The sequence below is a fragment of the Odontesthes bonariensis genome, chromosome 19, assembly GCF_027942865.1.
Source record: "Odontesthes bonariensis isolate fOdoBon6 chromosome 19, fOdoBon6.hap1, whole genome shotgun sequence".
In the NCBI taxonomy this organism is placed as follows: Eukaryota; Metazoa; Chordata; class Actinopteri; order Atheriniformes; family Atherinopsidae; genus Odontesthes; species Odontesthes bonariensis.
The window spans coordinates 11762845-11780062 of NC_134524.1; the positions used below are offsets into that span (position 1 = coordinate 11762845).

Below are 17218 nucleotides of genomic sequence, written 5' to 3' on the forward strand. Positions count from 1 at the left end.
GTTGGAGCACCATATAAAGGTTTTTTAGTTTGTCTTCTCCTTAGGGCATGCCATTTGTTATTATGTAGATGTTACTGTGATGGGACATTTGTGTTTTCATACCTTTTAGTAATAGTGTAAAATGAAAGTCTTTTCCCTCTTACAGAGTTTATGCTGGAAAGAGCGATTTATATACAAAACAATGACACACATGGTTCCAACCTGCATCCCTTTTCTGACCCTGATTCATCCATCCATCCGTTTTTCTGTACCCGCTTAGTGTTGCAGGGGGGCTGGAGCCTGTCCCAGCTGTCATTGGGCGAGAAGCAGGCTACACCCTGTACAGGTCGCCAGTCCATCACAGACAAACGAGACACACAACCACGCACGCTCACACTCACTCCTATGTTTTTGGATGGTGGGAAAACAGGCAAACTCCACACAGAAAGGCTCCAGCTGGTAATGGAACCAGGAACCCTCCACACCACTGTGCAGCTCTCGCGATTCATCCCCCTACACCGTTTTACCTGATCAACCTCATGCGGAACAATCACCCTCCCTAAACATTTGTTAACCCCATTAGCAATCCTGGGATATGGATATGGAAATGAGGTCTTGTGAACTGTTAGAGATAGGACTCACTTGCCTTATCTGCCATTTGTGAAGAAGTGCAGCCCTCACTGGCTGAAATAATTGGAGACACTGCATAGAAATGGGCTTTAAGGGGCCACCTCATCAACACACTATCACCAAAAAGGAAAAAAAATAAAAATAATAAAGCTTCACTGTCAGCACAGTTCTGAGTCACCCAGATGTTATAAAGCGGCTTTCTTATTCATTAAAAGACTGTTTGGTCTTCTTGTTATGTTGGGCTGTGCATTTTATACAAAACCTTGAAACTGTTAAAGTTTAGGCTTATTTTAAAACCGCTCCCTTGTCATAATTACATCTATTTGCTAATATTAACATGATTAAATGATCTAGTTTAAAGTGCAGCACTGATCTTCTGTACCTTTGTTTCCTCAGCGATCTGCAGAAGAAGCTGGCCATAGACTATGGAACAGATTGGGAGTTTCTCTTTTTGAAAAGCCAGTGTTACAAGCTGAAAGTATATCAGTAAGTACCGACTGAATCTTTATTACTTACTTCTCTTTGAAAGGCTTTTTCATCCAACATGAATATGTAAACTAGTTCAAAATGTGTTTTTGCTCATAAAAGTATGCTTTCTGGTTAATCATGTCTCCCAAAATAGAGAAAACACATATTCATACCTGTGAAATTCTTCCCTTGAAAAGCTACATCTTTTAACAAATGTGTACTCTCAAAAGTGGAAATGATGGAAAGCAATTACAAGCCTGGTCCAAGTCTTTGGCACTCTTAAATTGTAACCTCAGACGATCTTAAGAAATAAATTCAACTTAACCGGTTTTGCATTATCAGACAGTGACAAAAAGAAATCAGAATGCATACATACATATTATATGCTAGACACATTTTAAGAATTTAAATGAGTTCACTAAACAGATTAAAAACATCATCTGTAGTTTCACAAGATCCAAATTAGCCAATGACCGATGGTTTCACTGGGCATCTACTTCCAATTTATTAGTCACACTTGTGATGACTGGAGAACTATCAATCGAAGAGCATCACAAATGCTTTTATCACAAGGTGTAACAACTCCAAAACCCACAAGATAGTTGTCAAAAATCTTGATGTCCATGTTTCAAAAGTTTGTAATTATAACAGATAGTTTCACAGTCAAGATGCTTCTTACTTGTGTGGAGGTAAACAACAACAAAAAAAAGCAGAGCTTCAGCTGTTTGGGAATGCAGTTCATCGGTTTGTGTGCAGGTGACGACATAAAGCCCATAAGGAAAAAGAAAAAACCCTGCCCTGAGTAAAGCATGGTGGAGACTTTTCTCGAAAAGATAGAAAAGATGGACAGATTTAATCTGGCCAGGAGTGAGTCCTGACCTCAATATTATTGAAAATGTGTGGATAAGCTGCAATATGCATTTGGAAAAAAAAGGACTCCTGGCACCTTAAAAGAGCTCGAAGGCAATTTGAATTTAAAAGTGGCTGAAACTACAGCTTATAGACTGCATCAAGAAACACGAAGAGGCCGTCATTGTTTCCAGAGGTTCCAACAGACAAATGTTGTTGAATATGCTAGTCACTTTTTTCCTTTGTTAGGTACATTTGAAAGTTTTATCAAGACACACCGATTCTACAAAAATTGGCTCTTGGGCAGTAATCTGATGAAAATTTGATATTTAGGAATGTCAATGAATCTGACCTGGACTACCTGTTCTCTGCAACTGCACATTAAACTTGCTGGGTAGAGATGTGAAGCAGTTTGAAAGGGCCATCACAAAATCAACATGTCAGCCAGAAGCTGGAAGGCACCTTTCTTTTATTTTTTTTTTTGCAGCTGTACGGAAGAAAAATGCATCTCTTGCAGAAGGAAAGCATCTCACAAAAGATCGACCATTTAAGGGGTTGATAATCTGCGAGCTCCAAGTCACCCTGGAGAAGCCAAGAAGCTAAATCAACTAAATTTAATCAACAGAATGAGCTTCTTTTACTCTCTCCTGCTGCATCCCTGTGGCCCCTGCTGGGGTAGAATCTGTTCTCCTCAGGATCGCTTGCCAGCTGGAGCTTTATAAGCCTGTGGGTGGTTGCAGTTTTGAAAGAAAATTATCTGAGATCTGCACTATGCGATCTGCACTGCAAATACATTTTTCAGACATTTTTGGAATTGGTAGTTTTCCCATGCCCTTATATGCCAGTGTGATTTGTTTACTTAGTTTGCCATTTAGAGGGGAGATTCTGAAAAGCAACGATCCAGTTCTCTTGTTCATAAGCCAGAAAAAAGAAACGAATGAAGAAAAGAAATTGATTAAATCGGTATTTACTGTCGACAGTGTCTGATAACAGTGTTGCACTTGGGTTTAAGAAGCTGGCTCCTGTATAATTGTTTGTTTTTACATTTGATAATGCAAAGAATTGAAGCGACCAAGAGATGCAAGTGAATGAGAGGTATGCAAGTTTGTGCCAGATGAGCATTAATGGATAAATATCAATTCAAATAACATTTGTCCACATCCAAGTGATGTTTGTAAGTTTTTCTTTTTCCTTTACTTATTATTTTCCAAAAAAACCCAAAAAAGTAGAAGCCTTTTTGCTCTTGGTGGTGTTGGTGCTTTTGTTGGTAATTTAACTTTGCTCTACTTTGCAAAAGAGCTCTGCTAAAGGTCACAAAGACCTGCTTTGTGTTACATAATAAAGCGTCCGTCCAGTCTGCTTGTTAGCTGTGCTTTTCACCTGTGCTTCTTTGCCATTCATCATTTTTGGCACTCGTGCTCTTTGTTATGAAATGTGTTGTTGCCAACCGCTCCTGAATCGAGCAAACCTTCAACCAACTGGCATTGGATCAACATGTAGCGTCCTCTCCAGAGCCTACATGCTGTTAGGCTTTTGGAGGACTGCACGTCTGTCCATATGCCTTGAAAAAAAAGTCTGTCTGCAGGAGTCGGAGTGATGCAGACTGATATCTCAGCTAGTAAAAAGTGACCTTTAAAATTCAATATTTGGACCAAGACGTTCCACGCTACAAAAGAAGAAATTATACATCTTCTGCAGTCATATGGTGATTAGGATTTACATAAAAAAAAATTAGAAAAACTTTGCATTCCATTCAATTCATGGGGCAAATATTAGCTATATTAGTTGCAAAACATTATCTGCTGTACTACTAATACAGAAGAATGTACTATTTGATTGGAATAATATTGCAAAGTATGTGTAACTGAATTATTTACAGGAATGTGCATTAGCAAATATTTATTTTCTATTTTCTATCATTTAGGGTGTTGGTTGTATGTAAATATTTTGTGATTCTCTGGTTTGTCCAGCATCGCCTCATTAGGCTGTTCCAGTTGCTGAGCTACAGCAGGCAGCTATAAAAGCACTTAGTTGCCCCCAGTAATGTGATGGTGTTAGTATCTCAAAAGTGTTGTAAATAAATGCTGACGTCGCTGCCTGAAAACCTACACAAGTCTCTTGTCTCTTCACAAAAAGTATGAATTAACCGCACCGACAGTCTGAAAATGCCGAGTTTATTCTAGCACAAGCTTAATGTTTCTAAACCTTCCTCTGTAAGCAGCAGGCATTGTATCAGTGCAAAGTATTGAAATGTGGGTAATGTTAATCACCTATTTAGTTTATTGATCTGGAAAAGCTTGCAGGTTTAATCAAGTCGGCTCACTCTGTTTTTTGGAGTGGTAATAGCCGTTTATCATGTTTGTGTTTTCCTTGAAAATCCTTTAAATCTCACAAAAAAAATCTAAAATCATGGCAGCTCATGGCAGAGTTTTGTGGAAGCTGGCGTTAAGTATAATGCGACTGCTGTTTGAATAAGAACCTGTTGGTTGTCAGATGAGAGAAATGGACTTTCTCTCTCTCCCACCCTCAGCATTTTGCACAAACACCCAGTTTGTGCTGTGTTGCTTTTTTTTTCTTTCCCCTGGCCTATTGGCATCATACATTTCATGTTATTTTTTCATCCTTCAAAACGTTGAGGAGCACAGTATCCACTAGCGTCAACTGAGAAGAAGGTGCTTTGACCTACCAGCCCCCTCGCAGCAATGTACCAGTTCTCCTCCCTGTCGTCCTTTATCCTTGCTGTTTGCCTTGAACAGTGATCCTGAAAAGACATGACATTGACAGACACGTAAACCGAGGGCTTCTATAGCCCTCCCTCCCATGCCACAGAGTAGCAAAGTAACAGAGCACCACATTTCATGACATTTCTTGATGTCTCGATCATCAATTGAAAGGATCTCATGTCAGTCCTCACTGGTGTTTAGCTCTATAACATTTGATTAAATAACACATAGATATCACAGAGAATTGTCCCAAAGCTATAAAAGTCTACTTTTCTGAAACTGTCTATAGTTGAGCATTTCTGTAATGAGTGGAATCCAAAGGGCGCTGGTGTTATTTGGGTGATGTGTGCGTCAGGATTTGGTCATGTTTACGACATTCGTGCTACGTTCAGTACCTGATTTGCGCAGCTGTGTGTTGCATTTCTATCTGAGGGTGTCAGCTGATATTTGTTGTCTTTGTGAGGGAGGATATTCATCTTTCAATGTACATTTTGTTATTTAAAGCGGCGCCATGCAACTTTCAGTAATACGGGGTTTGTTTACCATGCAATACACACCCCAAAGCTGTAGGGGGAGCTCCGTAGAAAATAAGGCGACAGTCTAGCCAGACTGTCGTAAACCCACCAGAGGCAATTTACGGTTTATTTTCCAAGACACTGGCAGAGAGTTGGAGCAGAGAGTCTCTATTATGAGGAGAGGGAAAACTGGCGGCTATTTCCGGGTGGTACTGCACTCTAGGGGCGCCAACGAAGCAGTGCAGAGCACGCCGAACTCTATGGTGGTACTATGAAATCCACCTTAGATGCAGCCATTGCTTTTGATAGAATTTTTTATATTTTTTCATTTTAATTTTCCTAAAGGCAGGATAAATTATCCTTTCAAACGGCACTTGGTTTGATTTTTTAGACTCACTAGATTTGTTTAAAATACACATTTATTGTCAGTATTTCATCCCGAGTGACGTCACGCATGTGGCATCACTTTACGGCATGGTCAGTCCTAGCGCTGAGCTAGCAGAGAGGTGTTAGCTCAAATAGTTACAGATTTCAGCACAGCCCTTTTACATACTCTCTGACTAGCCTCTGGTTTAGCTTTGGTTGTTGTTAGCGGCACCAGGTTAGCACTCTGGCACAGTGGACGAGTGCCGTAAAGCAGCCGGTCGTAATCAGCCGTGCGTTCTTCAGATTCCGTTAGCTAGATGCTAGCGGATACTGACTCGCAAATGCCAGACCTGTAAGAAAACAGAAAGCCATAACTCCCAGGTTATTGTACTTTCGATATAAATCCACATCCCTCTGTCAGAAATCACAGTATTATTTTCAGGTTTCAGCCGCTAGCGGGGACATTTTTTGAGTTATTAGCGCCAGCCCTATGGAAAATGGTCATTCTGCACTCGCTCGCCAGCGCCCCCAGACAAAATCAACTGAACTGCAGCCAAATTTTTTATAATGGGGCGAATAGGAAGTGGAACGGCTGTCTGTAAAAGGGCTGTGGTTGGAGAGCCGTCGACAGCTAATGGAGAGAGGGTGTGTCTTATCAGGCTACCTGGCTCGGCTCAGAGCCCTTAACGACCTGCCGTGAAGCAGTAGTTCTCGGCTCTCGTGTGTCGCGAGACTTCCAGAGGTAAACAAAGCACGCGGCGCCACAGGCAAAGTTGCAAGCGCTGTTTCGGTCTAGGGCCACCAGATGGAGATGGAAATGTCACCGTTTTCATCAGAACGGGTCAGCCAAGCAATCTGATGATTGCCAAGCAATTTTATGACCATGAAAAAGTTGCATAGTTCCGCTTTAAACTTAATTCCTCAGCAGTGCTTCTGCCTTGTCTCATGATGGTTTAAATAACTTCTAAACAATTTCTTTCTTTAATTCATAGATGAAAAAAAAAATGCATTAGTTTGTTTTTAAAGTGGGAGAGAAAACAGCCCTTTTGTTGTTTTTAACACTTTCAAGTGGAATGATTAACGGCAAGATCAGAAGCTAAATGCTGTGTAGCAGTAATTTCCCAAACTGCCTTCTCATCATTTTTCTCTATAGACCATAAACAAAATGAATAAAAGCTTACAGAGAGAGCTTGTTCTAGGTGCATTACCATTTAATAGCATTTACTGTTCTACTTCCGAGCACCTTTCTCAAGGCTCTTAGCTCTTTTTTATGTTGCATCACATTCAAAGTATTGAATTTGCTCTCCCCCAAAAGTCAGCTATTTAAAATCTTCGTATTTCTCCTGGAACAGTCTTTGGAACGCTGGCGTACCCTTATCACAAGTCGGGACTTGAAAACGCAGGCTTCTGCCAGTGAATCAGAAATAAGCTCTGCAAGTCAGTCAGCACAGCCTGGCACAGCATGAAGGGAGACACCCCATAATGAGTTCTCAGAGGCGGAGTCCCTACCTACAGCAGAGCCTAATATTCCTCCTGTGGATTTGTTGACACTCCTCAAAGCAACTTAAATCGAAGGGCCGTGATTTATGCAAGACTGTCAGGTCAGATTGACTCAGCCTCCGCTCTCATGTCGTTAGAAAGTACAGCTCCTCGGTGAGTCATGCCTGCCACTGTGGTTCAGCTTTGACAGAGAAGAGAGAAGGATAACGCAGCACAAGTGACACTTCCAACTGTCTGCAGAACATCACATGGCCTTCCAGAGCGCACTGGGTTCTTCTGAGGTAGAAAGGGACACCATTAAGACGGCCAACAGAGGTTGGTCAAATAGGGTCAAAACCATGGCATGGACATGGAGAGCTAAATGTGTCTTCTGGGAGCAACATGGAAATAAGGAGCCATGTGCAGTAACAACTGTGGCAAGTGGTGTCTAGTTGAAAATGGAGTTCATTTAGCTTTTTAGACAGTCTGTTGACATCTAGTATCTGTTTAAAATAAACAAAAAGAAATTATGTGCTTCATTTTTAGAGTCGTGAATGTCTCCCTAGTCATACGAATGGCTTCCTCTATGTTTATCTGCAATGTAAAGCATGCTACAGTCACAACTTGTTATGAGCGAGGAGGCAACCAGTCGGAAATGGCTGAAAGCGATAATTTAATCATTCAATGGAGGAAATAATGTGTGAACAAAAGATAAAAAAGGTTTCAGGGTAAATTAGGGTCAATCTGCATGTTCATATACTGCATTAAAGCTGAGTTCCTATTAAATATGTTCTCATTCACATGATTTTCTGCTTCTGTTGTCATTTGGATGGATGAGCCTTAAATCGTGAATAAAAATGACCCATTATGACAAGACATGAACAAGCAGCAAGTTCCAAGGCATTTTTCCAGGCTGTGGCTCTGTTCAGATAAAATTCAGATGTTTTCCTTAGCTGCAGGTTCTTCTGAGGAAATAACTTTCCACATATGCTGAGGACAGCACCTGTGCTGTGATTTTGGCTATATTTACATGTGCAATGATCACCCAGAGAGAAAGTAGGAAACGACTGGATTCAATTATTTTCTTCGACTCAGAAATTGCAGTCTAGCAGGTGCTGCTGCTGCTGCTTCCCTCCACTGCTGAGCGAACAGACTGAAAGCAGAGAGAGTTGTTCCTGCTGTGGAAGAGACAGACTGCGATCTCACGGGGCAGTGCTTGCAAGGGACTGTTTGTCCTAAAAGTTGTTCGATTTGCCGCTAAGAAACTTTAATCCACGAATGAAGTCGCCAAGTTGGCAGCGGTGGTTATATAACCACACTTTTGCAAGCTGCACGAATCAACGGGCTGGGGCATGTTGATGGGATGGTACATATTCAAGTTGGCATACAACATGAGACATTAAAAAATGTTTCGACCCATAGAAAGAGATGGAAGGTAACGCCGAAGGCAGACAAACACTCCGCTACAGACAAATGCACGCATTTACACAAATGAAAGCAGTTTTTTTCCTCTCATTTATCAGGTGGTCAAAAGGCCAAAAGTCTGCTTGAACATACAGTAATTGTGTTGTTAGAATAAGTGGTTGGTCGGCAGCTGCTAATGCAGGTTCACGTCTCAGAGCGTGACTTTGTCTCAACCCTTGCTTTTAAATGATGTATATTTTAGATATAGCACGACTACGCTTGTGGAATAAAGGCATCATATTTACCATTGCTCTTAATAAGAATGGGCTTATAAAAGGTTATGTTTGGTCAATCATCAATAACAGAGCGAGCTAAAGAAATGCATCGAATTACTTAAAGAAATACACGTCAGAGATGATTGTTTTGACTTTTCACTCCGTGGATCCATTATTTTGTGTAGTTACATAACTTTCAAGCCAGACATCATGTTTAGATTCAAAGCTGTAAGAATATAAGAATACACCACTTTTTCCACGTTAGAAAAACTCAGTTATTTGGAGACCAAAACAAAGCTAAAAGGATAGTTGAATCAGGTTTACCAAACTATGAAGTCTTAATGTTTCCAGAAAGCCTGCCAGCATATTTTCCTGCTGAATCACTGCCTCCTTGTCACAATTGTGACTCGGCACAACCTTTGTCTGTCAGAGTACTGGTCTCTTCCTGGAAACGACCGAATCTGAAGTAGCCAACATTCATTGTTCATCCAGCAGAACGCTGAACTGCCAGTAAGTGCAGGTATCTTTGGCAGCACTATAAAACTCATGTGTCTGTTCACTTAATGGATTACTTTGTTGAAAATGTATTTTGTCTTAATATAGCCTGTATAGGAATGCATTTCAACCCAAACCAGGGATTTTCCCTAATCCCATTGAAAAAATGTGATTCCTTAACCTGGTCTGTTGTTGAGTGAGAAGAAAACTAAAGTATAAAAGCCAGCTGTGCTCATTAACACAACTTCTACCTCCTCATGTAGACTTTACTGGTTAATAAGGCAGACAGTGTTGGCTGTCTGCGATTACAGCCACTATCTGTGTCTCACTACAGCAAAGCAAAGACTAACTTGTGCTGACACACGATTAAATGAAACTTTAATGAACGGGCTTGAGTCTACACCCAGTTTACATAATTTTTCGAAAGGTTTCCTTTTTTTAAGTAAGGACAGAAACCCTGGAGACAAATAAACAAGAGACTAAAGTCAATAAGATCTTAAAAAGAGACAGCAAAGCATCTGAGTGAATGAAAATTACCATCCCTTTGTTAAACAGTGTTAATCTGATATTCATCTTCATGCTGTTTCTAATTCACAGTTCCCGCTGAGGCAACCTAGACCTCCCAGAGAAGCAGCTGAGTTGATCTGATTTAATCAAACCTAATATGATCTAATTCAGAAACTGTGACAACTCCAAAGAAAGTGTAATTGTTGTTGTCTTGTAGGAAATTTTTCTCTCAGATAATGAAAGCAAATATCATGTTTTGACTCTGCTTCTTTGGAGCTGCTCGCTTGAAAAAAATCAAGAGTCGGATGCAGCTCTAAAGACGTTAAAGATGTTTAATCGTTTCTGAGTAGTCAGGTACTCGTATGAATGTTTTTGTTTACTGTAATCTTTTCTTTTGGGGAAAACACAAGTGGTTGTTTTTCTGTACAAATTTACCCACGGCGAGGGGGTCCCTGTTTGTTGAGTTGTTTTTTATCCACCTACAGTGTACTGTGAATTGCACAAGCACCAGTTTCTTCACGGCTGTGAATAAAGAAATTAGGGTTCATCGACAAGCTTCAAGTCGTATGCTGAACTATGATTCTGCCATAGAAAGACGTCAGACAGTTGTTTTAAGGCAAATGTGAAAGGATGAAGCACTTCTCGCCGGAATATATAAAAAAAAACAGCTTTTCCTCTGTGCACATTTTTAGACAATAGGTCTGCATTTTCTAAAGAGCTCATTAGCTGTAATGGTTCTGATCTACAAGCCTCGTTACCATGAGAGTGGTTTTCTGCGTGGAAATGGGGTCAAAACTTTTGTGTGTTTGACCCGTTTAACGTGTATTTTGAGGAGGGACAGTGGTCCGGAGCGAATCGGAGCAAATTATTGAAATGGATCTCCTCTGTCGATTCACGACAGAAAAACACCTATAATTGAAAGTGGCATTTAACTGAATGAAAGCACATCTGACGCTCTCACCCCGAGAGAGACGTGCTTTAGTGTTGGTGAAATGTTCACAACAGAGGAACCGAAAACTAAACTGCTCTCTTTTAAATGTCAGATGGGGAAATGAAGTTGGAAAAAGTCGTTTTTACCCAAGAATACGAACAGTAGTGGTTTTAATACATATATTTGACCAACCCCTTTAACCCCTGCTTTCTCTCAGCTGAGGAGCAAAATCACAATCTTGAATCACATCTACCTCGTGTTGATATGTCAATTTATTTATGTTTCACTTTCAAAGAATGGTCATGTGTAGGAATGCAGCTCCATTATGTACACAATTCATTCCAAATGATTTTGGAATCGGTTTGCTATCAGGTTTTCTCTGGTGATCTGCTCTCTACAGTCAGAAAAGGCTACTTATGCGTTTTCCTTTTCTGAACATAAATTCTAGAATTCACAACAAATTCACCTGTTATTGTTCCTCACTTTGTCCATGTAGACACAACACAGGTGAGGAGTGACCACGAAGTCATTAACATCAGTGAATAATGTATGCTCGGGAATCTCATGCCACAGAAAGTCATGTTAAAAATAGGAATATTTCCCTGGAAATACTTGGCTTTTTGGCATTTGCTTAAACAACTTGGGCATAATAAGTTGGAGTTAGCAGTAAGAACTGCCTAAAAGCAGGTGTTAAAGTATTGAATGGATTGAGCTCAGGGCTTTGTGAAGCTTGTGCCTTTATGGACAACTCCACACCTTTCAAACGCACGTGTCTCCATTGGATTCGACTCCAGAATTTTCACCGGCTTGATTGATGAAAAAATAATGGAGAAATACTCCACAGTGTCCGTAAGGCAGCTTTTGAGAGTCGGTTATCAAATACCATCAGAGCCCCAGAAAGAAAGAAAAAAGTTCTTATGTAGGAGCCAGTCATTTCTAAGTCTTTGCTTTCATTTGAGAAGTTAATACATCTTCTTTGTTTCCACAAATTTCACAGAACTCACTCCAAAATTAAATTCTCTAGTGCAGCATTAAGCTTGATCTTAATAGGAACTAGAGGAGCTCAAACTAATACGAGCCCACCAAATAAGTTTGCAGACATAAATGTCAACGTCTTGTTGTATAGGTAAGAAAGGATCCAAGTTCTGCAAAGCAAATGGTAAATAAAATGCTGGTATTTGGATAAGGCTTAAAGCTGGACTTTGAGACTTTAGAAAGATTTAAATTGGGTCATCCCCATTATTATGCATTCAATCTGTTATTTTGTTCTATTATATTCTCTGTTGTATTGTTTATGTTTAAGTGTTGTATTAATGAACAATAGGTGGCGAGAGCTACACCTGGTTGTTAGTTAGGGGTCGCTTAAACACAGACCTTATTGTACTGAAGTTGGACTTAAGTTGAAGTGATCCAGGGTGTTGTAAGAACAGATGTTTCACAGTTGCTCTGAAAGCCTCCGATTGTTGACTCGATTTTCACTTTTAATGTGGGAATTCTAATTATCACCTCAAGTTATGTTGAAGTAGATTTCTCCACACCCTTTAGTGTTAAGAATCGTTTTGACACCTTTGAGGAGGAAAAGTAAAGGGATTATTTTGAGCCAACCTTCTCCACACCTTCCTACGAAACTCTCATCTAATGTAGGATTCACTGGCGGTATGTAAAAGCAGAACAATCTAAAGAAAATGAACTATTTTTGCTTCTTTGCTCCTACATGCAGTATGAGAATGCCGAATAAATTTACAGTGTAATCGCACCGCATTTTATTCATCCAACAAAAGCTATGTTCAGGCCCAGAAATATTTGAACAATGACTCAATTTTATTCATTTTAACTGTGCACAGGAACATATTTACATAGTTTATTGTTATATGATCAATATAAGCTCCAACCAATTAGCTCCAATATAACCTCCACACTCACCCCTGTGGTGGGCGGTCGCCCCCCTTCCATCTTGGGTCCTCTACCAGAGGCCTGGGCGCCGGCACTTCAGCTGTTCCTGTGACTCTGCTCCTCTGGACAAAGATCTCTGATGATGTTTCCAGGTTGGAACCACTCTCCCAGTGTGACTGGCATCATTGTTGCCTTCAGTTGCCATATCTTCTTAACGTGCTCCTTCAGCCCTTGGTATTTTTCTAGCTTCTTCTTGATGTTGCTGTCGCTTGGAATCGCTACATCTATCACTGCCTTCTTCTGCAGTTTGTCGACCGCCACAATGTCCGGTTGGTTAGCCATCACCTTTTATCAGTCTGGATCTAGATGTCCCACAGGATCTGAGCTCTGTTATTCTTCACTACCTTTGGAGGTATTTCCCACTTTAACTATGGCACTTCCAACCCATCGTCGGCACAGATGTTTCTGTTTCCCACCACTTGGTTATGGCGTTTCATTAATTCCATACCCGCCTGCCTCTTGCGCACTTTCGCTCAGCTATTATGTTCTGGACTGTCTTGGAGGCGGCTCTATTCCCCAACCTCTGTTGTTCTTTAGTTCACGGCGTATTCTTGTGTTGCCATGATTAGTGCTTCCATGGAGAGGCTTATAATTCCTTGATGTTTACTCCTCCTTTCCCTACTCTAGGCTTCAGCTGCCTGAGACATTCTCTTTGCATTCATCACTGGGGGCCATCTTCCTGATGTATTCCTGGATAGTTGTTTCATCCTGGATAGTGACGCTGAAGCTCCCTAGCCCCGACCTCCCTCTTTCCTCTTAGTGTACCATCTCAGGGTGCTGGACTTGGTGTGAAACTTTCAGTACATTGTGAGGAGGTTTCTTGTCTTGATATCAGTGACTTCTATCTCCTCCTTTGGCCAGCTTATTATGCCAGAGGGGTATCTGATGGCAGGCAGGGCATGTGTGTTGATGGTTCGGACTTTGTTCTTCCCATTCAGCTGACTTCAGGACCTATCTTATTCTTTGTAAGCACATGCTTGTGGCTGACGTCCTTGCAGTGTCCTCATGGTATCCACTTGCCTGTGAAATCCCAAGGTATTTGTTACTGTCATGAACATCTGATATGGTGCCCTCTGATAGTCCAACCCCTTCAGTTATGAAGGTCTTACCTCTCTTATTATATCTACCAGCAACATTTATCTAATCCAAATAACATCCTGATGTCCCAGCTGTATATACTAGTGAGGTACATATATATTTATATATATTAGGGCTGGTATGTATGCACACACATACATATATACATACATGTACCTTGGATGTTGCTTGAAGCAAAGCTCCATAATGTATATTTTAAGATTCTCTTATCGTTATTATCGTTGTCATCATCATGTGTTGCACTTGTCTCAACCTTTAATTACTTCAAGAAAAAAAGTGGCATGATATAACAAAAACTACGTTCTTTCTCTAAGTGGCTTCAGTAAAACAAGTCTGTGGGCTGCCAACATTACATGCTCAAAGAATGATCATGATGCTTCTTCTGAAATGAATACTCAACGAGCCCTAAAGGACTTTTACATAGTTTCCTTTTACATTCGCAACACTCCTGGAACTTGATTCTGCATTTGTGCTTGAGACCTGAAAGGATGGCCATTCAAAATGTTTTGAAGCACCAAAAATAAAACTCTGATCATGGCTGCACTTTAAAACTATTACTGAAGGAAAGAAACCCAAACGCAGCAAAACTTTTTCATCTACAAGACATAGAACACACAATCCTGTCATGATTTGATCTTGGAGAAAGCAAATTTCTCCTAAGGTAACGACATAGGTTTGCGGATCTGCTCAACAAACTGTTGGCTAAACAGCAAACATGTAAATTGATGGTTTATCCACAGTGATGATGACTACATGCTGTCCATCTGTATCTGAACATTTCAAGCAGTTTGCTTCCTTTCTTACCAACTGAAGTGCCGATAAACAAAGTAACGATTAACAAATCTTCGAATTAAAGCTGAATAGATTGAATAGACGTGTGTCGCAGCTCCTTCTTTTTGTGAAATTTGACTGGCTTGTCCTACAGTTTTTTTACACCCAAAAAACATTGTCAGTATAACATGCAAGAGGTAAAATATGCAACATAGTGTTTTCCTTTTTTATTTAAGGGAGATAAAAATAGATTCAATCTTAAAATATCAGCGACATGAAGATGATTCCGCAAACAAAGCTGGAGTATATTCTCTTTAGTTATGCAAACACTGTTTCTTTTTACTACATTTCTGGCATGAAGTTTGTTGTAGGCTATCAAGATGAAGTGTTGGTTTCCTCAATGTTGGCAGATAAACAATTAACGACGGTGCCTTATTCGGCTACATCAACTTTGACCTGTGGCGCGCCAACTGAGTGTACACAGTGTTACCTGCTGCCACTGTTGATGCTGCTGCGGTTTGCAGTGTCGCCCCCGGTGACCTCCGCCCACGCCGTCACATCACAGTGTAGTGGCAGAAGGGCTTAATTGCTATTTTTCTCCTTCTTTCCTTTTGACTGGATCTCAATAGACTGAGGAATGTGTAAGCTCATTTGTAGTAAGGTTTCAAATTTCCAATGTGGAACGTTTAGAATGATCTAGGGGCAGAAAAGCAATTTAATAAGTGTACTTATTTATCCATTTCTGAATAGAATAACTTGAAGATGATAATAATTTTGATTTGGTAACTTGGTGAGTAATTAACGTGAGTCACCATTCTCACCTGTCTGCCATATTGCATTGCCATTTCACTGCAGTAGGACAGAAGAAAGAAATGAAACGGTGACAGTAGAGTAGGCCTTTGACACATTTTGAGGTCCACATAGTTTTTCCCATGCTCCTGGAGGTGGAGGAAAGGGGTATTCAGTTGGTTGCAGTTTATGATTTATGCCGCTATGACACTACATCTTAAAAGAAGAAAAATAAACAAATGAAAGACAACAACAACAACAAAAACACATTGTTGGTAACTGAATGACTCCAAGGTGAAAAACAAGCTGAAAAACAAGCCCAGATCATCAGCCCTCCACCATCATGCTTGACAGTTGCTATGATGTGTTTGTGCTGCTATGCCGTTTGGTTTTCTCCAGACGTGCCGCTTTGACCAAACATCTCCACTTTGATCTCATCTGCTCAATGGACATCGTTCCAGAAGTCTTCTGACTTGTTTAAGTGAAACTTAGCGAACAAAGCCGAGCTACCTCGTTCTTTTTAAAGAGAAAAGGCTTTCTCCTGGCAACCCTCCCAAATAAGCTATCGCTGTATTCTGAGAAGTATAGCAGCTTTCTTGATTGTTTTACACTTGCGAACAATCTGTCTCACTGTAAAATGATGGACGCAGCCTTGTTAGGAAATGGCCTTATAACCCATCCAGGTTGATGACGGCAATAATATATCAAAGATAATTTCTGATGTCTTTCTTCGTTAGCATTGTGCTAACACAACTGAATTCTCTAGACCAGTAAAACAGCCAACACTTCTGTTTTTATAGAGGTTGCTTGCACTTGCCAAAAGTCATGGCTGAAAATGAAATGCCTTCTGTAAAGCATCTGTAATAAGAAACAGAGCAGAGACTCAATTATATCATATCCATCTTATCTGTTCATTATCTATACCTGCGTCAACACGAAAAAGATGACAGGGGTTTGGAGTGTCTCCCAGCTGACCAGAGGCAGGGTAGACCTTGGACACATTGCCATCCACTGTGTTAACAAAGAGACAGATAGACATTCATGCTCATTACTACAGTCTGAACCTTGAGTGGACCATGCATTTGGTTCTCAAAGCACAAGGCTGACCAACAGGTTTCAACAAGTTTGTTGTCTTATCGGGTCTTACTTGGTTTGTAGAAAATTCTGTCCAAGGAAATACAAACTCTTGGTTAAGCTTTTGTATTTTCATGTTGATTCAAACTTGAATCATGTTCAGGTAATTTTGGAAAGAATTAGACAAAACTAGTTTTGCTTTAGAAATCAGTAGATCTATGGGGGACGTTATCCTTCTGTCCGATCCGGTGAAGCATGAAATACTGCCGGAGGGGCTGAGAGGTTGCATCTAAGATATTTATTCTCTTACTGTGTACCTTCAGGCACCGGCTCACCTGCCAAAGTTTGACACGGCTGTACCAACCTATCATGGCAAGTGTCAGAGCTGCATTGTCAGACAGTGACAGATCGAACGTGGGACCCGGAAAGAGACGCAGTGTGGAGTTCTGCACTCGAATGGAAGGATCTCTTTTGGCATTTCTTTAAAATCCAAAGCTTCCAATTATCATCAAAGGTTTAATAAATGACCCATAGTGTTTCATACTCTCATCTTTCTGTCTTTATCATCTTTTTTTTTTGGTCCTCCACCCAGTGTCCCTCTTGTTGCACATAATCATCTGTCATATTTGCAGCCTGTGCAGTCGGTGATTCATATGCACAGCATCACCAGCAGCACTCTCTGATTCCCTCCCACTCTTTTTTGCGCACTTTTCTTTCTTTTTATCCTTCAGTCTTGCCCTTCCCTCCGTCTTTGTCTTTGTTCTCATTGCTGTTTCTTAGTCTTATATTTCCACTGCTGTCAGTCTCTTCTCCTCAAAGCTTTTGTCACCACCCGTCCGTCTCAGCTGATATTTCCCCCTTCAGTCACACTGTGCTCATTGCTAAGGATAGCTGGGGACAGTTTGTGTAAAT

The 17218-nt window shown here is 40.6% G+C and overlaps 1 protein-coding gene across 1 annotated transcript in view; it reads left to right on the forward strand.

The window, feature by feature from the left end:
• The window catches only part of LOC142368422 (glucosidase 2 subunit beta-like), a 132852-nt gene that overhangs the window by 91067 nt on the left and 24567 nt on the right, over nucleotides 1-17218 (forward strand). The window contains exon 12 of the mRNA XM_075450578.1: nucleotides 1006-1095. Coding sequence (XP_075306693.1) covers nucleotides 1006-1095 — 90 coding nt within the window. The remainder of the gene's footprint in view (nucleotides 1-1005; nucleotides 1096-17218) is intronic.